Source organism: Aotus nancymaae, unplaced genomic scaffold (assembly GCF_030222135.1).
Source record: "Aotus nancymaae isolate 86718 unplaced genomic scaffold, 86718_ANA_hifiasm-v0.15.2.pri h1tg000076l, whole genome shotgun sequence".
Lineage (NCBI taxonomy): Eukaryota > Metazoa > Chordata > Mammalia > Primates > Aotidae > Aotus > Aotus nancymaae.
In genome coordinates this window covers 8,126,651-8,154,310 of record NW_026988491.1, presented here as the reverse complement: position 1 = coordinate 8,154,310, position 27,660 = coordinate 8,126,651, and the positions used below count along the sequence as shown (strand labels likewise).

The 27,660-nt window shown below is 46.8% G+C and overlaps 1 protein-coding gene across 4 annotated transcripts in view; it reads left to right on the top strand.

Annotated features, from left to right (window-relative positions):
- Positions 1–27,660, top strand: part of LARGE1 (LARGE xylosyl- and glucuronyltransferase 1) — a 626,458-nt gene that overhangs the window by 570,679 nt on the left and 28,119 nt on the right. For all 4 annotated transcript variants that reach the window (XM_064367950.1, XM_021669373.2, XM_021669372.2 and 1 more), the window contains 2 exons: positions 4,727–4,890; positions 15,982–16,260. In XM_064367950.1, coding sequence (XP_064224020.1) covers positions 4,727–4,890; positions 15,982–16,260 — 443 coding nt within the window. The remainder of the gene's footprint in view (positions 1–4,726; positions 4,891–15,981; positions 16,261–27,660) is intronic.

Sequence of the window (27,660 nt, the reverse complement as noted above, 5' to 3'; positions counted from 1 at the left end):
CCCCAGTATACACATGTGTTTCTCACCCTCCACTCACTAATGCTCTTTTTCCCATGGTGAGGACTAGCTACTTGTTTAAAGCCTCATCAAAAAAGGGCCCATTTCTGCACACACATGGCCTACCACACTCACACCCGCACATACTTCCACTCTCCTCTTCATTGAACTGGAAGCCATTCATTCTTCTGAACGTATTAAAACAGAGACCAAGACCAAAGAAAAACAAAAGCCAACCCTGCTCTTGCTTAGAACTCTGGAGATGTTTATTCTCCAGTGGGGGATAATTCCTTGTGCTTTTCTGCAGTATGGGTGAGGGAGGTTAGGAGCATAGCAGTTGGTTACATTTTCTCCTGGGAGGCAACATTATGGTTTATAGGCATATTTGAGGCCCTCAAGGAGAAGGCCAGGGGAACTCTAATATTCATTAATCAGAAGGGTGTCCCTGGCTCATCCAGCCCCTGCCATTCCTGCCCACCAGGCCCTTGCCATACAGTCTCCTTCAGGTGAGGTTTGAGGACAAAAAGGACAGTCCACATATGTGTCTTCAGGGACCCAGGCGTCTCCCTTTCCTGTGACAATCGCTATGATAATAAGTGACATCTGTTGAATCTTTTCTTCCACCTGTTTCTCTATATGTAGCATCTTTTAGAATCTTCTATAACCTTCTAGGGTAGTGAGTATTGTCACCCTCATTTTATAGCTGAGGACTCTGAGGCTCAGAAAGGTTAGGTCACTCACCCAGTTAACCTGAGATCATCCAGGCAGGAGTGGGTTAGAACCAGTAGCCTTAGCCGCTGTGCTCCATCTGCGTCTTCACATGAGGCCAAGCACGCATTTTTCCTGAAGCAGCAGCATGGTGGTGGAGGGGCACAGACCCAGGTTTGACGCCTCCACCCTTCTCAACTGTCAGATGAGCCTGCAAGTGACTCACGGGGGGCTCGGGGGAGGACAGGAAATCACCTGTACCCAGCACCTCAAGTGGACCTCGGCACATGCTTGTTTGCTTTCCAAAAGCGTTTCAGGCATCACAGACCTTTAGATGCAAATATCAAAGCAAATGATGGGCTGAAGAATGGGCTTATTGATCATTTTCTGTGCATATAATTAGAGGACACAAAAGGAAAATTGGAAGTATAGGTCTTCACAGGGATTACGGGTTTTTTTTTGTATACGGCAAATACTTTTCAGGCATCCGACACATGGTATCGTGCACCTATCACAAGCTCGGTACTGTGCTCGGGACAATGGTAAAGTGTCACAGTCTCACCAGGAAAGTTGCCCTTAAGTAATTTCAGTTCAAGTCGACAAATGCTTTAATGGACTTACGAACTGAGCGCTCGTGGAGTGCCGAGAAGAAATGGATCGCTTCTACCCAGCAGGATCAGCAGAGGTCTCAGAGAAGTAGGTGCCATCTGGGCTGAATCTTGAAAGGTAAATGGAAGGTTTTTTAGACAGAGGAGAGTGGAGTGAGGTGAGGGAAGGCCTTGCCAAGAGGGAAGAGCATGGCATCAAACAAACTCACAGAGGTGTGACGGAAAGGCAGGTTTGGGTAGCACAGAGATCGTTGATGAGGGCACTGTCTACTCCCCAGACACAGCGTGCTTGAGGGTGATGGGTCAGAGAGAACAGTCCGTAATTGTCAACAAGGAAATCTGGATTTAATCCTACAGGTCAGAAGGAAGCAGTGAGTTCACAGATCTTAGATGGAATGAGAATTTCAGCTTCATTGTCTTATATTAAACTGTTGGCATGGTGAGAATCTTCAAATAGGCAAGGACAGCAAATTGACTTGAAAAGCTGAGTATCCCTAATTGCATCCTTTTAACAGTTAAAAAATTTTAGGGATAGCTGAGAATGTTTCACAGATGATTGGATCTCAGTCAGTTTCCCAAGCTGCACTTGGAAATGTGTAAGTGCATTAGGAGTTGCACAGGGCTGTCTGGAGAATGCTACAAGCGTTTCATGGGCAGGAGCTCGGGAGGTTTACTGCCCTTCAATATGCGGGACAGGTCCCCATAATAAAAAAATGCCCCCCACAAAATACCAATAGCACTCTATCAGTATGTATTGCTCAAAACCAGTAAGACCACAGTGGCCTTCAAGAAAAAGTATTGTCTGGGCATCGTAGCTCACACCTGTAATCCCAGCACTTTGGGAGGCCGAGGCGGGTGGATTGCCTGAGGTCAGGAGTTCAAGATCAGCCTGGCAAACTTGGTGAAACTCTCTCTCTCCTAAAACTACAGAAGTTAGCCAGTCGAGGTGGTGAGCACCTGTGATCTCAGCTACTTGGGAGGCTTAGGCTGGAGAATCACTTGAACCCAAGAGGCAGAGGTTGTAGTGAGCCAAGATTGCACCACTGCACTCCAGCCTGTGCAACAAAGCGAGACTGTCTTAAAACAATTGAGGCAGCTGGGCTGGGCTGGCTTGCATGACTCGGGCAGTTGGGGAGGATCTGCTGTGCCCCAAATGTCTCATCTTCCAGCAAGCTAGCCTTAGCATCTTCTCATGGCATTGGTAGGGGTGCAAGAAATACTTTCTGTTGGGGTGTAGCCTCAAGACCGGGACAGTATTACTCCCCCCGCTTATTCAAGGCTAGAGGAATAAACTGTCTCTTTAGTGAGCACCACGGCAAAGGGCAAGGATATCTGGGCTGGCAGGGAGTGGGGAAGAGATAAGGAATTGGAGCAATTAATGCTATCATCTTCCATAGCACACATCTTGAGAAAAAACACCATCAAGTAATCTGTCAAGGCAATGGTCTTAACAAGTACAAGGCTATCCAGAAGCAAGTTCATCTATTTTCTCGTCGACTGCTACACTGTTGATACGGGGATTTAAAAAGTACACCTCCTTAGAAAAACGTTTTCTGATATTTGGCTAGGTTGGTAACCCTTGCCATGGAAACTTTGATCTGTATTCTCTCATGTGATAGACATGACTGGTTTAACAGAAAAAAAGAAACAAAATTGGAACCAGCTCTGTGACCTTTGGCAAATTATCATTGTTTTAAAAGTTGATTTTTACAGAAATACAGATTGGTTTTTATAAGGCCTCCCATTCTAAGTGCACGGTTTGTTGAATTTTCACAAAAGTGCACATTCATGTGCCCATCGCTCCAGTCATGGCGGAGCGGGTTTCTGTCACTCCCAACCCTCTCTTGCCTCTTCCCAGGCCCCTCCCCGACCCAACATGCCCTGGTCCAATTTTTGTCACTGTGGATTAGCTTGTTGCTAACTTGTATCACTTTTTAATTTCAGTTCAGCTGTAAAACATACATCATCATACCTGCCTGGTAGGGGTTTACATGAGAGGTATCGTTAGGCAGCTGCAGATGTGCGCATCTGTGTATCTGCCTCCGCACATCTGAAATGTTAACTCCCTAGCTCCCTGTCAGCAGCTGTGCCTGCTCTTTTCACAAGTTGGTGAAGGAAGAGAGGACAGCTAGTTAAATGACTTCTACAAGCAGATTAATGAAGTAAGACTTTAAGAGAGCTTAAGAAAAGAGAAGAGAAAAAAGTATGGGTGCCAAGATTCTGATTCAACTTAGGTGAAATGAAAGGAAAAGAGTTGCTGTTTGTTTATGTGTTGGTTGTGGGTTTTCTTCGAGACCTAGTACAAAGGTTGAAATCAGTAGCTCTAGGGTGAGAAAAGCATCAGGCACACGGAGGTTCTTTTCAGTTTGACTGTTTTCTTCTTTAGGCGTTTTCCTGTGTTACTTGTTTTTGTTGTTGTTGTTTTTTACAGAGTCTCTGTCATCCAGGCTGGAGTGCAGTGGTGCAATCTCAGCTCACTGCAACCTCCGCCTCCCAGGTTCAAGAGATTCTCTTGGCTCAGCCTCCTGAGTAGCTGGGATTACAGCCTCCCGCCACCACGCCCACCTAATTTTTGTATTTTTTGTGGAGCTGAGGTTTCACCATGTTGGCCAGGCTGGTCTTGAACTCCTGACCTCAGGTGATCCTCCCGGCTCGGCCTCCCAAAGTGCTGGGATAACAGGCATGAGCCACCATGTCCGGGTCATTTCCCTGTGCTATTTGAAATTGTTATGCTGAGTTGTCTAAGAAAACATTTCTCATTTTTTCTAAGGAGTTTCTGTTTGGTTCTGTGTTTTTCAGTGAGCACCACCGCGTTTGTTCTTAATTAAGAGGGGCCTTGTTTCTCAGGTGCCAAAGGCATCCTCATTTTTATTTGTTTTGTTTTGAAACAGGGTTTTGTTCTGTAGCCCGGGCTGGAATGCAGTGGTGCCATTTCAGCTCACTGCAACCTCCACATCCCGGACACGGATGTGTCCCGGGACACATCCCGGACACGGATGTGTCCCGGGACACATCCCGGACATCTCAGCCTCCTGAGTACCACTACAGCCACACACCTCCACGCCCAGCTCATTTTTCTATTTTCAGTAGAAACGGGGTTTCACCTTGTTGCCCAGATTGGTCTTGAACTCCCAGGCTCAAGCAATCTGCTTGGCTCGGCCTTCCAATGTGCTGGCATTACAGATGTGAGCCACGGCACCTGGTCCCTAGGCATCTGATTTTTACCATCACCTTTTTGAAATTAGATTATGTTGCAGAGGGAAATAAAAGTGGTGATCTCATCCATGTATGTCTGACCCATCAACAACATCCAGATGGGTAAGAAACTCAGGGAGGGCAGGGCCCAAGGGGCCGGCTCATGGGCCCCTCAGACCTTTTCTTCACGTGCCCAAGACCTCTCTCGTACCCTGCAGCTCCAGAAGCAGCTGTCTGAGCTGGACGAGGACGACCTGTGCTATGAGTTCCGGCGAGAGCGCTTCACTGTCCACCGTACCCACCTCTACTTCCTGCACTATGAGTATGAGCCTGCGGCAGACAGCACGGATGTCACCCTGGTCGCTCAGCTGTCCATGGACAGGTATGGCAGATGGCCTCGCCCACCCCAGCCTCCTCACTGCAGCTCTTTGCATGGAGGGTAGACAATGGTGAAGGGTGTGCTCACTCCCGTAGCACATATGCTAAGATTGGAGGATGGAGAAGGAAGAGATGGCACATGGGTTTAGAATATTGAAGCCTGATAAGAGTGAGATATGTCCCATCCCCTCCTCCAGCGCTGGAAACCAAGGGCTCTTGTCTTTTGTTGTCTGAGGACAGATGAAAGGATCGATTCTTAAGAAGTAGAGCCCTACTCAAATTACCTCAGGAAAAGGGGGAGTGTAGAGACTGGAGCCACAGTTGCTGCTGGAAAGCAACGCTGCTTGTTTTCCTTCTTTGTGTATTGATGAAACAAACATCCATCAAGCATTTCCGGGCAGTACTGACCTGAGCTCCGCCCTGATGTAGCTTACATGCCAATGCACTGCTTCCCAACCTTGTCCAGGGAGATTGAATCACCTCGGGAGCTGTATAACATCTTCATGTCCAGGCTGCTTTGCAGACCAGTTAAGTAAGGATCTTTGCAGAATAGAGCCCTTGGCATTTGTTTTTATTTTTGGTGGGGGGTGGGGCGGGGGATGGAATCTTGCTCTGTCATGCAGGCTGGAGTGCAGTGGCACGATCTCATCTCACTGCAGCCTCTGCCTCCGGGGTTCAAGTAATTCTTTTGCCTGAACCTTCCGAGTAGCTGGGATTACAGGCACACGCCTCCATGCCTGGCTAATTTTTTGTATTTTAGTAGAGAAGGGATTTCACCATGATCCCCAGGCTGGTCTCAAACTCCTAAGCTCAGGCAGTCCACCCATCTCAGCCTCCCAAAGTGCTAAGATTACAGGTGTAAGCCACCGTGTCCGGCCGGCATTATTTTAAGCTTATAATGTGTAGCCAGGGCTGAGAATATGACGCTAGTGACATAAACAGCAATAAACAGTTTTTAAGAATGACTGTAATTGCATAAGTGCTCTGAAGGAACTGGGAGGATAATCCTGGTGCCAGGTTTGGAAACTTCTTTAGGTAGTGTGGTCAGGAGAAGGCTCTCTGAGGAAGGGACATTTCTACAGAGACCTGGAGGACAAGAAAAAGGGTCAGGTGTGCAAGTTGTTGAGAGAAGAGTGTTCCAGGCAGATGCAATAGCAGGTGCAAAGGGCCTGTGGTGGGAAGAATGCCTGCACATCCAGAAACCTCACAGAAGACCAGGGTGGCTGCGGCATCATGGGGCTTGGGAGGAAAGTGGCATGAGAAAGATGGGAGGAGGTTAGATGCTCATGAGATACTCTTAAGTGTGGCAGGGAGTTATTGAATAAATGTATGCAGTTAGATGATCTAATTTATATATTTTTTAAAATATCTCTGGCTGCCAAGAAGTGAATGGATTTGAAGCCCCAAGGTCACTCAGCCAGCGTTATACGGCTTTTCTATCCCTGACCATGTCAGGTGCCCCTTCCCACCTTGTCTGAGTGGCTTCCACTACAATTTACACATGGCCCATGGTGGCTGCCCTTGCCCCAGTTCCCTCTCATGTCATGACCCCACAGCTCCTATGATTAGAAAGGAAGTTTGATTCCTCATTCTGCCTTTTGAGCCACCTCAGAGATGCCTATCCAGCCTATGGATGCAATTCCATGGGATTGTCCTAAGGAGTAAATGAGCTAGTGCCTGTACAGTGCTGAGAATAGTGCCTGGCGCATAAGTGTTCCATAAGTGCCACGTGTTATGAGTCATGAATGATTGAATAATGGACAGATAGATGAAGGAACAAACACCCAGACACAAAATCATTGTCATAAAGTCACCTGCGAGCTCCAGGAAGCGAGGAACCTTGCGTTGGAGGCAACCTGGAATGATTCATGTTGAGGGTGGCTCAGGGAAGTGGATTCCTTCTCTGTGAGTCTTGCCACATGAATAATTCAGTGGCTTCAGGGGCTGGTGGTCTCCTGGTGATTCACAGGCTCTGAAAGAACTTGGAGAAAGGCCACTGGAACTCCTGTGCACAGAGAACCTGGAGATCCTAGCAGGTGACAGATAAACACAACATGGGACAAAAGAGCAAGGGACAAGTGTGGCAGTTCTGGCACCAGCTCCATGCTTGACTTGCTGTAAGGGCTCCAGCGAGGCCTGTCCCTTCTTGTGGCCACAGTTTTCTCATTTCCACATCCACGTGGTCACTCAGCAAATACCACTCACTGTTCTGTACTAGGCACTTAAAAGGGAGGAGAATATGGTTTAAAAGACCTATCCCCATCTTATTTCCTTCTGTGCCTTCTACTCTCAGTCTACCAAGCCTCCAACTCAGGGGCCATCTCTCCTCAGACACATTCCCTGCCTCTTCCTTTCTCCACCTCCTTGGGCTCCCATAGCATTGGTGAACCTTCTGCATGGCACTCAGAATTCAACATCCTTTTGTAGACCTGTTTACCTGTCAGTGGCAGGCAGAGTTCTATAAGCGCCCCCCAGATTTCTACGTTCTCTGTGCACAGGAGTTCCAGTGGCCTCTCTCCAAGTTCTTTTGGAGCCTGTGAATCCCAACAGACCACCATTCCCTGAAGCCACTGAATTATGCATGCGGTCCTTTGCTTGCATGTGGCAGGACTCACAGCAAAAGGAATCCGCATATCTTCAAGGAGTATGCACCCTACTTGGGGCTCAGGCAACTCATTTGCTTTCTGTTGTTAGGCGACAAAGCACCACACAATGAGCAGCCTTAAAAAAGTACACATTTGTTAATCCCAGCACTTACAGAGGCTGAGGTGGGCGGATCACAAGGTCAAGAGATTGAGACTGTCCTGGCCAACATGGTGAAACACTGTCTCTACTAAAAAATACAAAAATTAGCTGGGTGTGGTGATGCATGCCTGTAGTCCCAGCTACTGGGGAGGCCAAGGCAAGAGAATTGCTTGAACCTGGGAGGCAGAGGTTGCAGTAAGCTGAAGATCGTGCCACTGCACTCCAGGCGCCACACATTAAAAAAAAAAAAAAAGTACGTATTTGTCACCTAAGGTAAGATGTTAGCAGGGCCATCTGCCCAGGGTCTCAGGACTGAAATCTCAAGGTATTATCCAGTGCTAGGATGCCATCTGGGGATTGGCATCCGCATCCAAGATCATTTGGGTTGGAGAAGAATTCAGTTCCAGGATGGAGGTCCCGTTTCCTTGCTGGCTGTTGACTGATGTCCCCCTCAGCTCCTCGAAGCCACTCCCAGTTCCTACAGTGCAGCCCTCTCCCTGCAGGGCAGCCCACTTCTTCAAGGCCAGCAGGAGAACCTCTTTCTGGCCCATGATACCAGAGTCTTCTATAACATAACATGATTACACTACGATATTCCCAAGCCCTGCCCACACCCAAGATGGAGATTACACAGGGCATGTCCACCAGCCGGGTGGGAATCTGGGTGGCGTGGGGGCTCAGAACTCTGCCTGCCACTGACAGGTAAACAGGTCTACAGTAGGATGAGTTCTGAGTGTCACGTAGGAGATCCACTGATGCAACGAGAGCCCAAGGAGGTGGAGAAAGGAAGAGGCAGGGAATATGTCCAAGGGGAGGCAGCACCTGAGTTGAGTTGGAAGCTTGGTAGACTGAGAGTAGAAGGCACAGAAGGAGAGCAGGAGGGCTCCCCGAGGAAGAGCGTGCAGTGTGTTCACAGGACAGAGAGGACTTCAGGCCCCGTGGGGAACAAATAGTGAGGTGTGGTTAGGGCTTAGGGTGTAGGAGGGAGAAAGAGGAGATCAAATCCACATGGCCAGGTAGGCAGGGGCTGGATCACAGAGGGCCTTGGGGAAACTAGGGGAGGTAGCCAGCCCTTCTAGCTCAAATCTGTCATCCTGTGTGGCTCCATAGGGACAACCTACCAGTGTCCCAGAGTCACCCCTAAAATTCTCAAGTCCCTTTGGCTTCTCACTCAGATTTCAGTTTGGACACCCAGGCTCCCTATCACTAAGCAGCCACACCAGGAGGTCACCTCACCACACAAGCCCCTCTTTTCACATGTGTGTTTCCTTCTCCTCCATGGCATTTATAGTAAAAAGAAAATTGAATCCTCCATATCAGTGCTGAATGATGGTCTAGATTGGTCTACTCTCCTCCAGGCGGCATGACTGCACCTGGCCCCTCCCATGAGCTACCTGAAGCTCAGGTACTGTCATCTGTGCAAGTGAGTGGGTTCCATTTAAACTTAGCCAGGTGCCCATCTCTTCAACCATCACTGGTTCTCTGTTGCATTCAGGCCTCCTGATCCTGCATTCAGATTATCAGCAAAATATTCTGAGTCAAGATTAGTGGCCAGTGGCTACCAAAGAAATATGATATACTTTCGGGTCAAAATAAAAAGTCACATAACAGTGTATGACACTTGGTCCTTGGAGTCAGGCCCCGTGGGTTCTTTGTTGCCCTGTCACTTTATTTTTGGACATGTCACATAATTTCTTTAAGCCTCAGTTTCTTCATCTGTAATGTGAGAGTGATAATTATACCATTATCCTCCTTATCCCTAAGGTGGTTGTAGAGAGCATATGAGAGAAGGCATGCCCAGTGCTTAGCCCTGACACACATTCAAAGGCTCCCTAAATGATACCAGTACTGTTGACCAGAATCTTAACATTTGTGATACTGGGTAAAAAGGCACTAGACAGAAGGACAGAAAGCTCTGGGTTCAAATCCCACCAACTCATTCAATCCTCAGCTGGTGTTCTGGGCAAGTCACTTAACATCACTGGGTTTCTGTTTTCTCCCTCTATAAAATAGGGTTAAAATTACTTGCCTCACAGGGTCCTGGTTAGGAGTAATTAAGAGATCCTGTGTAAAAGCCCTGAGCACATATTTGACATCCAGTAAATACTGGCTAGATCTGCATATCCTTACGAGGGCATGTGCACGTGATAGTTGTTTAGGAGAGGTAAAGCGATGCAGTAGAAAAGGAAAAAAGCAAGACTTGGATTCATAGTACACGTGTGCCACTTCCTAGCTGTGTGAGTTTGAACAACTTCGCCTTTTTGAGCCTCACTGGACTCATCTATGAGATGGGGATAATGTTGTCAAACTCACTGATGATTGTCTGGGTTCTACAGACTAAGACGTAAAGTGCCTAGTAAGTAGTTGATGTGAGCAAATATTTATTTCCCTTTCCTTAATGTTTCTTACCTCTGCGCTGGCTATAGAATTTGCTATCTGGAATTTGCAACCAAGTAGAACAAACATGTTTCTAGTTATTAACAGCTCAAACCCATCCTTCTGTATACATTTGTTAACAAGAAGAGAATACAGGCAAAACCGAGTCCCTCCTTCTCTTCCCACTGGGATCCATCCTTCTGGCCTGGGCTGCAGACAAAATCCATTTAAAAGAAACTCTGGGCCCCATTCACATCTGCAGCAAACACCGACCATCGCAGTCGTTCCTTCAAAGCATGGACAGCCCAAGCGTAGCAGACACACAATACCCACTCCTGTATTGTGACATGTATCACCATCAGGACAATATCTATGTGAACCCAAGGGATTCCAAGCCCTAATGAGAGGTGCTTTAGCAGGTCGCAATTAAAAATTACGAAGTGGCACTGCAAGCTGATGAAGAATGGCAGAAATTCCTGCAGCCACTTCCACTTAGTCAACCCATCCGATTATGATGCAGCATGCTGACTGGTGCCTGTTGGATTGATTTTTAATTTAAGAAACATTTCAGATGTGTTTGTAAACCTTTGAGTCAGAAGTAGGCCCTACGTGAATGCCACAACGAATTAGGAGAGCCGGCCTTTGCGCTCCCATGCCCAGCTCCCTCTGGAATTCCGTTCAGAAAGAATGAACATTGCAGCCTGGCTGTGGAATCAGGAGATCTGCTTCTCCTTCAGCTGCTCAGAACCCTCCCCTCCCATCCCAGCAGAAGACAGCAATGGCCAAAGGGACAGAGGGAGCGGATCACGAGGGGGCACCCATCTTCTGACACCTGGCCAGGGAGCCTCATTCTTTAGTGTGCCTTTGACAAAGATGTTAAGTGCTGACTACAGTTACAGGGCCTCATGGGGATGATGGGTCTCTTCTCTGCCCTCTGTGAGTAAAGGAGAGAGCATGGGGTGGGCTCACAGGGCCCCACTCTTTAACAACAGCATTGCTTCGAGCCTGCTCTGGGGACCAGCAACACAGCATTGCATGGGAGCTTCTCAGGCCCCGCCCCAGAACTCCTGAACCAGAATCTCTAGGGTGGGGCCTGGAAATTGGGGTTTTAATGAGCTCCCCAGGTGATCTTAAACAAGCTGATGTTTGAAAGCACTGACCATTCAGAGAGTGAAAGTTAATTTTTTCTCCATGTAACAGCTAGAGATGTTTTAAAAATGTAAGGTCACATCATTAAAACCCTCTGATGACTTCTTGTTACATGTGGAACAGTATCTCACCTGCCTGCTGTGGTCTCCCAGGCCCATCAACCTGGCATCTGCACACCCCCCTGACACCTTCATCTCTCCTCTGCCCTTCACCCTCCTGTGCTGCACCCACACTTAGCCTGTTTCTTCCTGCTTGAACATGCTGAGCTCATTTTTACCCCAAGGGCTACCCCCTCTTCTTGAAAAGCTTCCCCCTGAGACTTTCACATATTTCTCATTATCTGCTGTAAGAAAATGCCATAATTATTTGATATATAAACAATGGAAATTGATCACAGTGCTGGAGGCTGGAAGTCCAAAATCAAGGCTTTAGTCGATTCAGTGTCTGGTAAGGATGCACTTCCTGGCTCACAGCTAGTACCTCATTACCATGTCCTCACATGGTGGACAGAGCCAGCTAGCTCCCTGGACCTCTTAAAAGGGCACAGAGGCTGGGTGTGGTGGCTCACGCCTGTAATCCCAGCACTTTGGGAGGCCAAGGTAGGTGGATCACCTAAGATCAGGAGTGCAACACCAGCCTGGCCAACGTGGTGAAACCCCGTCTCTACTGAAAATAGAAAAGTTAGCCAGGCATGGTGGGTTATGCCTGTAATCCCAGCTACTCAGGAGGCTGAGACAGGAAAATCGCTTCAACCTGGAAGGTAGTGGTTGCAGTGAGCTGAGATTGCACCACTGTACTCCAGCCTGGGCAACAGAATGAGACTCTCTCAGAAAAAAAGGGGAGGGGGCACAAATCTCATTCATGAGAATTCCAGCCTCATGACCTAATCACCTCCCTAGTCAGACCTCTGGTTTCTTGTCTTTTTTTTTCCCCACTAGAATAAAAGCTGCTGAAATGCAGGCACCCAGGCCCCTTGTCTGTATAGTATTCCTGATGCATTGGAAATAACAAATATTAGGTGAAGACATGTTTGAGCGGAAAATTTGAACCAAAGTAGAAAATTACAGCTATCATGTACTGAGTACCTGCTTTATATCCAGCTTTGTACCAGACACTTTGTATCATTATCTCATTTAATCCCCAAATTCAGCCAGATGTTACTGCTTCCCAAACTGCCCTGAGTCTTAGCAGCTTACTACAAGCACCGTAATGAGCTTGCGAATCTTTGGATTGGCAGTGTGGGGAGACTCTGCTGGGCTCATTTGTGTGTCTCCCATAAGCTAGGTAGCTTTTTTGGGGTGTTGTCTGCCTATCAGGCACAATTGGAACACGAGGGCAAGGTGGTGTAGGCTGGTTCACGTGGCAGTAGGCACAAGCCCGTTATCTCACCTCTGCTCATATCATGTTTGCTAACATACCATGGACTAAAGCAAGTCATGTGGCCAGAATTCAAGTGGGAGATTCTTTTCGGAGGTTATGGATAGATGGAGAGGGACGATTTGTAGCTATTTTGTTTTCTAACAAAGGCATTATTATCCTCAAAATACATATGTGGACATTCAATCTCAAAAGAACTGTCACTTGCCCAGGAATACTGACAGTTCAGAGGACAAATCCAGGCCTGTCTGACCCCAAAACCTACAGTTGCATGCCTGCGATAGGCTACACAGCCTGCCTTACGGGCAGTGCACCAGATTAGAATGGGCCGCCTTGGTGGGTGTGAGTTACCCAGCTGAATGGTCACTGCCTGGGCTGCTTGGTTTTCTGATGCTCTAGAATTCCTTCCAGCCCTGGTCTTCTGGGTTTCTAACTTGGCCATCTCCCTACCTGCTCCTTTATGACTACAGAGACTGCTTGAGGCTTCCAGCCTCAATGGGATTCTCTGGAGTAGCCCCTGCCTGTTTTTAGATCTGCCAGAAATTTCTGAGCCTTTGCCCACCCCTCCCTAGATGAAGCAGTGGTGGTCTCCATGGGGAAGTGGGAACCAGCATGGGACACAGAGGCCTTCTGGGTTTAGGGTCAGCCCTTCCATGGACTCATCCAGCTAAAGAAAGCCTGGGCATAGAGCTTGGCATCAGCAAGCACTGCACAGGAACGCCCTTAGGGAACAGATGAGGGGAGAGAAGCATGAGAAGGGAGAAGGGGCAAGGGGATTGTGGAGCTTTGAGACAGATACCAAGAGGAACTGAGGAGGGGCAGGAGTGGGGAGGCATTGACACTGGGAGAAGAATACGCTCTTACTTGGGGAAACAGGCAGTGAAGTGAAGGTATTTGGGAACTTTGTTCTCAGCCTAACCCCAATCCATATTAAATAATGATCTGGGTCCCGGCCTTGGGGTTAAGTAGACCTGAATGTGAATCTGTGTCCTTCACTTTGTAACTGCATGACTTGAAAGAAGTTATTTCACCCCCTCAGGCTTCCTTGCCTGTAAAATGGTGATGAGAATCTCAATTTTATAGTTACTGTGAGGATTAAATGTGACAGCCACAGTGTGGCAAAGACCTGGCAGGTAGCAGATAAAGGGGGAGATGGATGAGACCATGATCACGTTCTAAATATTACCATCATTGTTATAAACCTGTTTGTCACAGTTGTTCAGGTCCTGGCAGAAAGGCTGGTTCTAAGGGAGTAAAGATTGGAGGGATTGGGGCTGGGGCAGAAACAGCAGTGGGTTGTGTCACCATTCCACCTCGCTTGTGGAGGTTCTACAGAACGTTTGGCTGCATCATCTCTACATGCACAGCACTTTCCTTTTGAGAACCTTGAGTAATTTTTCTCTTTTTTTTTTTTTTTTTTTGAGACACAGTCTTGCTCTGTCAGCCAGGCTGGAGTGCAGTGACACGATCTTGGCTCACTGCAACCTCCGTCTCCCAGGTTCAAGGAATTCTCCTGCCTCAGTCTCCTATCTCTTGCCTCAGCCTCCCAAGTAGCTGGGACTACAGGCATGTGCTACCATGCCTGGCTATTTGTTTTGTATGTTTAGTAGAGACAGAGTTTCACCATGTTGGTCAGGCTGGTCTTGAACTCCTGACCTCAAATGATCCACCCGCCTTGGCATCCCGAAGTGCTAGAATTACAGGCACGAGCCACCACACCCGGCCTCTCTGTTCTTACTCTAAACTCTTGGCTGAGCTTACGAGAGGGACCATGGCAGGTCATGGGGCAGGGGAGGGGTTCCTTGCTTGGAAAACTGAGACAACAGAGGCAAAAACCAGGCCAGCGGGAGAATCCCAGGAAGTGGTCTTCTCTTCGTGCCCAGCGAAACCTCCCTCCTCCCAGCAGCTCTCGTGTCTACATGCTAGAAATTATTCTTTTGCTCTCCAGTTCTCAGAGGATTTGTACAAATGGCTCTCTCTTGAAGTGCAGAGTCCCCCACTTTTGCAGAAGGTGAAACAGGTGCAGGAGGTATAATTCAAAATTCCAGATCCTCAGAGCCCAGGAGAGGGCAGGCCCCTACAGCAGAAGGCTAACACAAAGTTCAGTGCAATTAGGCTTCGTGAAGAATGCAGTGCCTTTTTAAGAAATGGCTCTAGTCAATTTGGTTAGCAGGCTTTATAATGGATGAGAAATGGAGAGCATTTTGCACTGGTGAATATCTCAATCCTCCATATTGAAAGAGGAAACAAATCTGGGCAGTACCAATTCACAGAATTACTGAGAGGAAACTCTGGAAGTCATCAAAAAGGCCATTGAAACAAGATAGTTGTGCCCATTTCCTTTAGTTTAGAGGCATGGAAATGCATGGAATCGATTTCGGTAATCGTCCGAATAAAGTGGGCATTCTGACCAGGAGACTGCTGATTATGTACCTCTTGCTGGGTAAGAAAAAACAATTCAAGTAGGCTTTTGCTGTTTCTTAGCCATAGATTTTATGTACCAGGCACTTCTAACGCCTTTGAAAGAAAATATCTTTATAGATTTATCTTCAAACGTTTTCACAGAACCCTCTCTGTTGCAAGCCCCTTTTGTTTTTTTTCTTTTTATTTTTTCACTGGGCTCTGTTTTTTCCCCCTCTCCCTGGCTCAGCATCGCTAAGGTAGCCTTGCAAAGTTGGCTGGAGCCCTGGGGCAGTAAGGGCTGTGAATACAGTGATGAAGACAGCATCGCCCCAGGTAGACTTTTGTTTCCAGCATTCTCATGTTTTTCTATTCCCTTTTTTACTGTTACTCTTTTCACTGACGCCAAGGTCTGTCTCATCAGGGTACTGTCTACACATGTCTGCCCTGTAAGTGCAAGAGGCAAAGCTGACTGAACATCTGGTGCCTCCATTCCTCCATCAGAAAAATGGGGAGAATGACAGCTAGTGCTCAGGATCATGGCGAGAATTCTGGAAAGCTCCTGGCACACTGCAACACAGCTGTAATTATAGTTGTTGCCTATTCGTGTTTACTATTTGACGGTTCCTTGTAACTCAGTGGCCTCAGTTTGTCTAAGTCCTCTCTGGCTGGTCACTGCCTTACGAGATCAGCAGAGCTGTTACATTCCTTTCCGGAGAGAGAAGTGTAAGACTTCAGGGCTGGAAGGGGATCTTCAGATCATTTAATACACTCACCACCTGACTTTGAAACGAAGAGTCTAAGGCTTATAGTGTGTTATGACTTTGTATCACATGTTCAGTTGGAAGCAGGGAACGACAGCAACCAGCAAGGTGAATGTTTTGATGCCTGTTTTATAAGTAAAGGAACTGAGTGAGTCATGTTGAAAGCAGGGATTTGATCCACAGTTAGTTGGTAAGTGTCACTGGAGGCAGAGCCCCACAGCAGGCCAGGCTGATGATACATGGACGGTCCAGGTCGCGCAGCTCACCCTCCCTGTCTCTTCCAGGCTCCAGATGCTGGAGGCCATCTGCAAGCACTGGGAGGGGCCCATCAGCCTGGCCCTCTACCTGTCAGACGCCGAAGCCCAGCAGTTCCTCCGCTACGCACAGGGCTCCGAGGTGCTTATGAGCCGCCACAACGTGGGCTACCACATCGTGTACAAGGAGGGCCAGTTCTACCCCGTCAACCTGCTGCGCAACGTGGCCATGAAGCACATCAGCACTCCCTACATGTTCCTGTCTGACATTGACTTCCTGCCCATGTACGGACTCTATGAGTACCTCAGGTAAGGACCGGCAGGGGCCTGGTCATCAGGCCGGAAGGCACATAGGGCCATGCAGTGCCAGGACCAGAAGGCCCTTAGGGTCATCATCTAGTCCAACAGTTTTCTAGATGGGGCAGTGGAGACACAGAGAAGGGGAAGGGACCTGCCTACAGCCACCCAGCAATAGAGTTAGTGAACAGACTGGAACCTAAGTTTGCAGAAGGAAATGCTGATGGCAGAGCTTGGTCCAGGGAACATCTCTTGTAGTCTGCAGTCTGTTGCTCTTTCTGTAGCATCTATGAAAACATGCCCTCCTCCTTCCGGTTTTGGATCAGACAACCTTCCTATAACCTAAGAAAGATTATTGCCGAGTCTTTTAAATAAATCTAAGTGATGATGATGCCTAGCCTTTATGGAAGTGCTTGCCACGTGCCCAGCAGTGTTCTGAGGGCTTGACTGGTAGGATCCATTTCCTCCCCAAGTCCCTGCCATGGCTAGTATTACCACCTTCCTTTTCCAAATGGAGAACTGTGAGAACAAGACCAGAAGCCACTGGCCTGGGGTTACTCACTTAGTAAAGGGAAGCTGAAGTTGAAGCAGCCAGTCTGACTGCAGAGCCAGGTGCCTAAGCACCATCATGACTGCTTCTGTGAATCTCCAGTGTCCCTTTCCAGCACGCCCCACATCGTGGGACAGGGTGTCAGCAGCTGGAGAAAGCACTCAGCTAATGGAAGGCTTAGATGGCTGTGAAGAGTGCATTTATTATAGAATAGTACACAATTTGGACTGATTAGAGCTACAGAAGTCACATGGCCCAAAGGTCCCATTTTATGCATGAGAAAACTAAAGTCACATGGTATCATGGTCCAATGATATTTTTTAAAAATCCTTTATTTACTGTCATTGGTCAGCATGAGTGATGTTTACACCAAGTCTGCCTAGATCCAGGTATCATGAGAGGTGGTTTGCATATATCATCCCATTGGTTCTGTGCATCTCAGGTGTGCTGGTCATGCTGCTTCACATTATTGGGAGCTCTGGGGTTTCTATTTGTCCCAAACCAGGCAGGGTCTGATTTCTTTCTCTCTTCTTCTCTTGTCCTTTCTCCGTCTCTCCCTCCATCTGACTCTGTCTCTTGGTATCTTTCTCTGTCTGTCTCTGTCTCTTTCTCTCTTAAAAAAAACCTTCCAGGCGTCTTTAAACCTTTTGTAGGGAAGCCAGCGCATAGGTTTAGTATGCGCACCCTCGGCTGCCCTGTGTTCTCTGGAGCAAGGTTAGGCAGCTTGTATTCTCTCTCCAGCTTCTGAGTTCATGTCCTTCCAGAGGCATCTCCAGGTTTCATAGTGTTAATCCCTCCCCCGGGGCTGGAGGAGTCCCTACCAGACTCTGTTAAAATCAGTACGGTGAGCAACCCTCATGGCAGCATGACCCCGAATCGAGGATGGGAGGTGCTGTGGTACCCAGCACCATGAGCCTCAACTCCTGACCCACCGGGCTGCAGAAATGGAGCGCTCCCTCTAGCCCCAGCGCCTGTGCCAACGCCTGCTGGATCTCAGAATCCAGTGTGTGGAGCCAGGGTGCCCCCATGTGGCCAGACAGGGCTTGCAGCCGCTGATCGGTGTAGATTCTGAAACTTGGGCAGTTTGCGGGATGCCAGGTTCCCAAGGGGACGATAAATGATGGGAGTGAATGCCACCCTAGACCAAGAAAAGAGGCTTCAGCATTGGACCCCTGCCCATCCTTCACCCCTCTGGGACCTTCCCTTCACTCCTGCCAGTTGAAAGTGACTTGGCCCCATATGAATCTGTGGTCTGTACTCACCCTGTTCAAGGACGGTTTAATTATTTGACCTCATGGGCATCATGTTTTAAAAAACAACAGGTATGAACAGGCTGGGTTTTTTTTTTTTTTTCATCTTCCTATGTTTTATTGATCAAAGACATCATTCACTGCTAATCAGACCCTCCTTGATGTGTGGTAACTAGTGTGGCCTGCTGCTTAGCATTGGCTTAATGCAGATTCACTTGAGGTGGTAGTTGGCCTTGCCACCTTGTCACAAGAAGGTGTGTCGTTCCCCTCAGGGGTTTTGAAATACCGCAAATTGCTTTTAAAACTTTATTACCATCTTCCCAGACTTTTCCCAAGAATGCTGAGTACAATTCAATGGAGATCAGAGCCCTGGTCTCAGGGAACGAGGCGTCTCTCCACACAGTTTGAGCAGTTACAGCTTTAGGGAGGCAGGGAAGGTTACTGGGTATTCCTGTCTTTCAAGGAGTTGGGAATCTGGATTTTCATATAAAAGTTTTTTTTTTAAATGTTGGCAACTATTTTAAAAAATTGTTTTGGATGATGATTTAGAGCAAAAAAATTGTTTCAAATGCTGTTGAGGCTGACCAAATACATCTTCAGGCTGCCTTGATCCCTAGCACCCCCACCCTGAACCACCAGAGTGTAACATCAGACCTAGACAGTTCCTAGACACCTGAGTGTTTATCAGAAGCAATAAGGAATGTGATTCTCTCAGAAGCTCCAAAAAAGCATACACTGTTCTTTTCATATGAAGTCATATCAACTTGCCCTTGACTTCAGGGACATTTTTTCTGGTGAGTAGCTGGATTCGTTTCTGACCCAGACACTATCAGTGGATGCCCCTTGTGCTCCACGTAGCATCACTGGTGTGAGATGAGGTTAAGGGTCCTGTTTGCTGTGGCAGCTGAGGACTCCAACAAAGCCCCCAGACCCTTCTAGAAATGAACTTCCTCAGTACTGATCTCCCACAAAATGCTGTGCCCAAGCTTTGTCAGGATATTAATAATGGCCAGGTGCAGTGGCTTACACATGTAACCCAGCATTTGGGGAGGCTGAGGCAGGAGAATTGCTTGAGCCCAAGAATTCGAGACCAGCCTGAGCAACATAGTGAGACCACGTCGCTAAAAAAAATGTTAAAAATTGCTGGGCATTGTGGAATGCACCTGTAGTTTCAGCTACTCAAGAGGCTGAGACGGGAGGATTGCCTAAGCCCAGGCAGTTGAAGTTGGAGTGAACCATGATTGTGCCACTGCACTCCATCCTGAACGGCAGAGCAACACCCTGTCTCAAAAACACAAATTTTTTAATTATTAAAAATGATGACAGCTATAAGTTATTGAGCTCTGGCCGGGCGCAGTGGCTCACGCCTGTAATCCCAGCACTTTGGGAGGCCAAGGCGGGTGGATCATGAGGTCAAGAGATTGAGACCATCCTGGCCAACATGGTGAAACCCCATTTCCACTAAAAATACAAAAATTAGCTGGGCGTGGTGGCGCATGCCTGTAATCCTTGCTACTTGGGAGGCTGAGGCAGGAGAATCACTTGAAAGGAAGACGGAGGTTGCAGTGAGCTGAGATCACTCCACTGCACTCCAGCCTGGTGACAAAGCGAGACTCTGTCTCAAAAAAAAAAGTTATTGAGCCCTTACCATGTGCCAGAAACCCTGCCAGCTGCACTGTCATTACCTCTGTTCTTCACACTGCTCTTTTTTTTTTTTTTTTTTTGAGACAGAGTCTTGCTCTGTCGCCAGGCGCCAGGCTGGAGTGCAGTGGCACAATCTCAGCTCACTGTAACCTCCGCCTCCCAGGTTCAAGCAATTCTCCTGCCTCAGCCTCCCGAGTAGCTGGGACTACAGGTGTGCGCCACCACGTTCAGCTAATTTTTGTATTTTTAGTAGAGACGGGGTTTCACCATGTTGGCCAGGATGGTCTCGATCTCTTGACCTTGTGATCCACCCGCCTCGGCCTCCCAAAGTGCTGGGATTACAGGCTTGGGCCACCGCGCCCAGCCCCACACTGCTCTTTAAGGTAAGTATCATTACAGGTGACCAAACTGAAGCCCCAGAGAGGTTAAATGTTAGCGTTAGATGGGGAGGAAGGCGGCATTCCCTCCATGACAGCCAGCTCACTCTTTCAAAGGGGCCAGGTTACTCCCAAACGCCAGAGTACCAGAGCAGGCTGACTGGGAGCCCTCAGCTTGTACCCTCAAACACTTATTTATATCACCCTTTTTGGGGTTCTGCTCGGTTACCAAAGAAGTTCAGCATCTTAGCTCTTTGAGCAGTTGCTTAGCAACCAGCTTATTTTACAGCCAAAACAAACAGATCGATTGGAAAATAATAGAATCAGCTGTATGCACGGACAGAGCTGCAGAGTTTCACTAAAATCTCCTTCCAGCCCCTTCACCTACTTTCTCTAAAGAATGAGCTCCTGGATGTCCAGCATTCACTCTTGATCTCAGGAATGTTAAGTGAAAGTCAGCGGGGCATGGCAGAAGTTGTGCAGGCCTGCATTGAAGCCAGGTTCCACAACGCTAATCAAGTGTGTGACTTGGGGCTGCTTGCTTCATCTCCCCATTCTTTCACTTCCTCAATTAATACAGGAGCTAATCATAGCCTCCTTCGGGGCCGCGGCAGGTGCCCAGCAGGAGTTACATTTCTGCCCCTTGGCCTATTCGGTATTGGACTTCCAGGCTAGACCCCTGGCCTAAGCCATCCCCTGCCATTGTAAACTCTGCCACCTTGTGTGCGGCCTGGGTAGCTTCATGTGGCCTCTCAATTTTTTCCTTCTGAAAATGAGAAACTGTGTATTCATATTCATTCTTTGAAAAACTATATAATGAGCATCCACTATGTGCTAGGCAGTATGCTACATTCTATGTGATGTTGCTGCCCCTGGGGTTCATTCGGACCTGCATTTCAGAGCAGAGGACCCTCCCTCCCCTTCCCTTCCCTCTTTTCCCCTCCCCTCCCCTCAAAAACTATATAATGAGCATCTACTATGTGCTAGGCAGTATGCTACATTCTATGTGATGTTGCTGCCCCTGGGGTTCATTCGGACCTGCATCTCAGAGCAGAGGACCCTCCCTCTGCTTCCCTTCCCTCTTTTCCCCTCCCCTCCCCTCTTTTCTTTTCCTTACTTTCTTTTCTTTCTCTCTTTCCTTCCTTCCTTTCCATGCTTCTTCCTGTCTCTCTCTCTCACTGTGTTGCTCAGGTTGAGTGGAATGGTGCGATCATGGCTCATTGCAGCCTCAACCTCTCCAGGCTCAAGCAATTTTCCCACTTCAGTCTTCCCAGTAGCTGGGATTATAGGCAAGCGCCACCACGCCCAGATTTTTTTTTTTTTTTTTTTTTTCCTTTTGTAGAGATAGGGCTTTGCTATGTTGCCCAGGCTGGTCTTGAACTCCTGGGCTCAAGTGATCCATCGTCCTAGGCCTCCCAAAGTGCTGGGATTACAGGCATGAGCCACCATGCCCAGCCTCTCTCTCTTTACTTTTTTCTTTCTTCCCCTTTCCTTTTTCTTTTCTTTTCCTTATTTCCTTCCTTCCCCTCCCTCCCTCCCTTCCTTCTCTCTCTTCTTTTCTCTCTTCTTTCTTTCCTTTACTTCCTTTTAGACACAGGGTCTTACTCTATCATTCAGGCTGGAGTGCAGTGGTGCAGTCATAACTCATACAGCCTCAAACTCCTGGGCTCAGGCAATCCTCCTGCCTCAGCTTCCCACAGCCCTGGGATTACAGATGTGAGCCACTGTGACTGGCTGATGCTGAGTACTCTTTATTCAGCATTTACTTTACCTTGGGAAAGGCACTTAACATCTCTAACTGCTTTATCTGTGAAATGGGAAAGGAACTGGGAAGATTAGAGCTAATAGTATTTGGAAAGCATCTGGCAACGCCTGAAACATTCTTTATTCCATGAGTCTGCATGGCCAGGCACTGTTTCAGGATCTGAGGCTGTAACAGTGAACAGGGGAGGCAACGTTCTGGCCCTTAGAGGTTTACACCTTGGTGGTCGTTGCAGCTGTATGTGCCATTGCTAGCACTGGGATTCACACAGATACAAGGATGAGAGATACAGGAGTTGAAACTAACATGCAAATGACTAGATGTGGCCACACACTGAAGGTCTCTAGATGAGGAGAGAGAAAGGCCTGAGACATCGTGGCATGTCCCAGACCTAGACCAGCTTCACTCCGCTGAGACTTTGCACATTCATGAGACTAGTGCAGGTTTCTAACCCCTTTCACTGACCCTGCAGAATCCTCATCTTCAATCAGTGCCTAAAGCATAAAGTATCTCTACTATCCTCGCTGCCTTTGCCTTCTTGGGGACAAACCCTTCTTGAGGACAAGTGTGGCACACTGAGTGGATATTGTATTCTGACACTGCAGGGATGCCAGATTTCTGTTGGATTCTTTTCTCCCCAGGTTGACGTCTAACCACCTACCCCATCACATTTTCCCTGGCACATCATGGCTGTTCTAGAAATACTTGTTGAATGAGTGCAGAAATGTCAACAAAGCCAGGTGGAGGTGGCACCAGGCGAAGCTGACTGGCTGCCTGCCCAGAGACAATACCGGGTGGCATTTCCTTGGGCTCGTTCATTGTTTTAGTTCTGCTATAACATTTAACATTTACTGAGCACTTACTATGCACCAAGCACTGTTATGAGCCCTTTCACCTAAACCCTGTCTCTACTAAAACTACAGAATTAGTTGAGCATGTGGTGCACACCTGTAATCCCAGCTACTCAGGAGACTCAGGCAGGAGAATTGCTTGAACTCAGGAGGCAGGGGTTCCCATGAGCTGAGATCATGCCATTGTACTGCAGCCTGGGCAACAAGAGTGAAACTACATCCCCCCCTCCAAAAAAAAAAAGGATTTTACCATTTAACCTCATCACAGTTCCCCTTACAAATGAACATGTTCAGGCTAAGTAACATGCCTAAAGGCACAGCAGTACTAAAAGGATAACTGGCAGGCTGGGCACACTGTTTCACGCCTGTAATCTCAGCACTTTGGGGGGCCCAGGTAGGCGGATCACCTGAGGTTGGGAGTTCAAGACCAGCCTGACCAACATGGAGAAACCCCATCTCTACTAAAAGTACAAAATTAGTCGGACATGCGGCACATTCCTATAATCCCAGCTACTTGGGAGGCTGAGGCAGGAGAATCACTTGAACCCAGGAGGCAGAAGTTGCCATGAGCCGAGATCACGCCATGGCACTGCAGCCTAGGCAACAAGAGTGAAACTCCATCTCAAAAAACAAAAAAAGGATAACTGTCTCACCTTAGGCTTATCTATAGGTGCTCTGTGCTTAGCCTGTTTATTGATCCAGTTGCCTGATAGGCCTATCTTCTTCATGATGGCCATGACCATCATCATGCCTTGTATTTATCAAGTGTATTCCATGCACTAGGGAACTATTTCAATCTTTGCACCAGGTAATCCATGTAGTTCCTACAAAATCACACAGCATAGGTACTAATACAGTCCCCAGCTCACAGAGGAGAAAACTGTGGCACAAAGATGTCGTATGCTCAAGAGTAGGAGCTGGAGAGTCTCCATGCAGGTGGGATCTGAGTCTGGGCGGTCTGCCGCACAGCTGCCCTCCTTAGTGCCAGGCCCCTGTAGTCGCCCATGGCAAGTGCTCTACAATGTTTAGCTATTATTACTAACAGTAAACATCAGGCCAGTGGGGTAATTAAATGGGAATGCTGAGCGTTATGTGAGACGAAGAAGATAGAGTCTAGCATAAAGCATCACACACGGTCAAGTGCTCAGTCAACTGTGGCAATCATTATTTCTTTTTATTTGTAAAATTTGCCCCAAAAGCCCCTTCTTAGCTTCTCTTTCTCGCCTGCCCCTCTCAGACTGACAGGTTCTTGCTCTGGAAATGTTACTGTCATCCATTAAGGAGCCACCTGGTCTTGCTCGTGCCTGAGAGCCCTTCTGGCTCTCAGCTGACATGCCCATGTCTGGCCTCATTTATTATGTGTATATTCTTCATTGACACTCTGGGCAGCCCTGTTGCCCTCGTTTGCAAGTCCTTGCTCTTGTCCCCACATAGCTCCTGGAAGCCAGTCTGCCAAGAGCTCATTTCCTCGACAACTGGAGTAGAATCGAGCAAATTTCTATTTCCTGGCCTTTATGCTTAGGGATGAGAAGAGAAGAGGACAGGGCTGTGCTGAGGTCTGCCTCCAGTGTGAGCAGCACAGATGTCTCCTTCCTTCCTCTCTGCCCATGGGTTGTCACCCTGGAGTAGGTTGTTAAATCCTCAGGTTTCATTCACATGATTTCTCATTGCACTAGTTGAAAACTGTGCTTACAGTTAGCACTACTGAAGCTAGTCAGTTTATTTTATATATATATATATATATTTTTTTTTTTTTTTTAATTGCACTTTAGGTTCTCAGGTACATGTGGAAAACATGCAGGATTGTTGCATAGGTACATACATGGCAATGTGGTTTGCTGCCTCCATCCCCTATATCTGGCATTACTCCCCATGCTATCCTTCCCCGATTTGCTACCCCCACCATCCCTCCCCTCGTCCCCCCAAACAGACCCCAGTGTGTGATGCTTCCCTCCCTGTGTCCATGTGTTCTCATTGTTCAATACCCAGCTATGAGTGAGAACATGTGGTGTTTGATTTTCTGTTCTTGTGTCAGTTTGCTGAGAATGACGGTTTCCAGGTTCATCCATGTCCCTACAAAGGACACGAATTCATCGTTTTTTATGGCTGCATTGTATTCCATGGTGTATATGTCCCACATTTTCCCTGTCCAGTCTATTATCAATGGGCATTTGGGTTGGTTCCAAGTCTTTGCTGTTGTAAACAGTGCTGCAATGAACACACGTGTGCATGTGTCTTTATAATAGAACGTTTTATAATCCTTTGGATATATACGCAGTAATGTGATTGCTGGGTCAAATGGAATTTCTGTTTCTAGGTCCTTGAGGAATCGCCACACTTTCTTCCACAATGGTTGAACTAATTTACACTCCCACCAACAGTGTAAAAGTGTTCCTATTTCTCCACATCCTCTCCAGCGTCTATTGTCTCCACATTCTTTAGTGATCACCATTCTGACTGGCGTGAGATGATATCTCAATGTAGTTTTGATTTGCATTTCTCTAATGACCAGTGATGATGAGCATTTTTTCATGTTTATTGGCCTCATATATGTCTTTTTCTGAAAAGTGTCTATTCATATCCTTTGCCCACTTTTGAATGTTTTTTTTTTTTTCTTGTAAATCTCTTTTAGTTCTTTGTAGATTCTGGATATAAGTCCTATGTCAGATGGGTAGATTGCAAAAATTTTTCCGATTCTGTTGGTTGCTGGTTCACTCTGATGATTGTTTCTTCTGCTGTGCAGAAGCTCTGGAGTTTAATTAGGTCCCATTTGTCTATTTTGGCTTTCGTTGCCATTGCTTTTGGTGTTTTAGTCATGAAGTCCTTGCCTATGCCTATGTCCTGAATGGTTTTGCCTAGGTTTTCTTCTAGGGTTTTTATGAAGTGTTAGGTCTTATGTTTAAGTCTTTAATTCATCTGGAGTTAATTTTAGTGTAAGGTGTCAGGAAGGGGTCCAGTTTCTGCTTTCTGCACATGGCTAGCCAGTTTTCCCAACACCATTTATTAAACAGGGAATCCTTTCCCCATCGCTTGTTTTTGTGAGGTTTGTCAAAGATCAGATGGTTGTAGATGTGTGGTGCTGCCTCTGAGGCCTCTGTTCTGTTCCATTGGTCTATATCTCTGTTTTGCTACCAGTACCATGCTGTTTTGATTACTGTAGCCTTGTAGTATAGTTTGAGGTCAGGTAGCATGATGCCTCCCGCTTTGTTCTTTTTGCTTAGAAGTGACTTGGCTATGGGGGCTCTCTTGGTTCCATATGAAGTTTAAGGTGGTTCTTTCCAGTTCTGTGAAGAAGGTCATTGGTAGTTTGATGGGGATAGCATTGAATCTGTAAATTACTTTGGACAGTATGGCCATTTTCACAATACTGATAAGAATGAGCCTGGAATGTTTCTCCATCTGTTTGTGTCCTCTCTTATTTCATTGAGCAGTGATTTGTAGTTCTCCTTGAAGAGGTGCTTTACATCCTTTGTTAGTTGTATTCCTAGGTATTTTATTCTCTTTGTAGCAATTGTGAATGGCAGTTCATTCTTGATTTGACTCTCTTTAAGTATTTTATTGGTGTATTGGAATGCTTGTGATTTTTGCACGTTGATTCTGTATTCTGAGAGTTTGCTGAAGTTGCTTATCAGTTTCAGGAGATTTTGGACTGAGACGATAGGGTTGTCTAAATATACAGTCATGTTGTCTACAAATAGAGACAGTTTGACTTCCTCTTTTCCTAATTGAATACCTTTTATTTCTTTTTTCTGTCTGATGGCTCTGGCTAGAACTTCCAAATAGGAGTGGTGAGAGAGGGCATCCTTGTCTAGTGCCAGATTTCAAAAGGAATGCTTCCAGTTTTTGCCCATTCGGTATGATATTGGCTGTGGCTTTGTCATAAATAGCTTTTATTATTTTCAGATACGTTCTGTCAATACCTGGTTTATTGAGAGTTTTTAGCATGAAGGACTGTTGAATTTTGTCAAAGGTCTTCTCTCCATCTATTGAGATAATCATGTGGTTTTAGTCTTTGGTTCTGTTTATGTGGTGAATTATGTTTATAGACTTGCGTATGTTGAACCAGCCTTGCATCCCCGGGATGAAGCCTATTTGATCGTGATGGATAAGCTTTTTGATGTGCTGTTACAATCGGTTTGCCAGTATTTTATTGAAGATTTTTGCATCTATGTTCATCATGGATATTGGCCTGAAGTTTTCTTTTCTTGTTGAGTCTCTGCTGTGTTTTGGTATCAGAGTGATATTGGTCTCATAAAATGATTTTGGAAGGATTCCTTCTTTTTGGATTGTTTGGAATAGTTTCAGAAGGAGTGGTACCAGCTCCTCTTTGTATGTCTGGTAGAATTAGGCTGTGAATCCATCTGGACCTGGGTTTTTTTTTTTTTTTTTTTTTTTTGGATGGTAGGCTATTAATTGCTGCCTCAACTTCAGCCCTTGTTATTGGTCTCTTCAGGGTTTTGACTTCTTCCTGATTTAGGCTTGGGAGGGTGCAAGTGTCTAGGAATTTATCAATTTCTTCCAGGTTTACTGGTTTATGTGCATAGAGTTGTTTGTAGTAATCTCTGATGGTGGTTTGTATTTCTGTGGAATCTGTGGTGGTATACCCTTTATTATTTTTTATTGCATCTATTTGATTCTTCTCCCTTTTCTTTTTTATTAATCTGGCTAGTGGTCTGTCTATTTTGTTGGTCTTTTCAAAAAACCAGCTCCTGGATTTATAGATTTTTTTGAAGGATTTTTTGTGTCTCTGTCTCCTTCAGCTCTGCTCTGATCTTAGTTATTTCTTGTCTTCTGCTAGGTTTTGAGTTTTTTTGATCTTGCTCCTCTGGCTCTTTCAATTTTGATGATAGGGTGTCGATTTCAGATCTTTCCTTGCTTCTCATGTGGGCATTTATTGCTATAAATTTTCCTCTAGACACTGCTTTAAATATGTCCCAGAGATTCTGGTACGTTGTCTTCATTCTCATTGGTTTCGAAG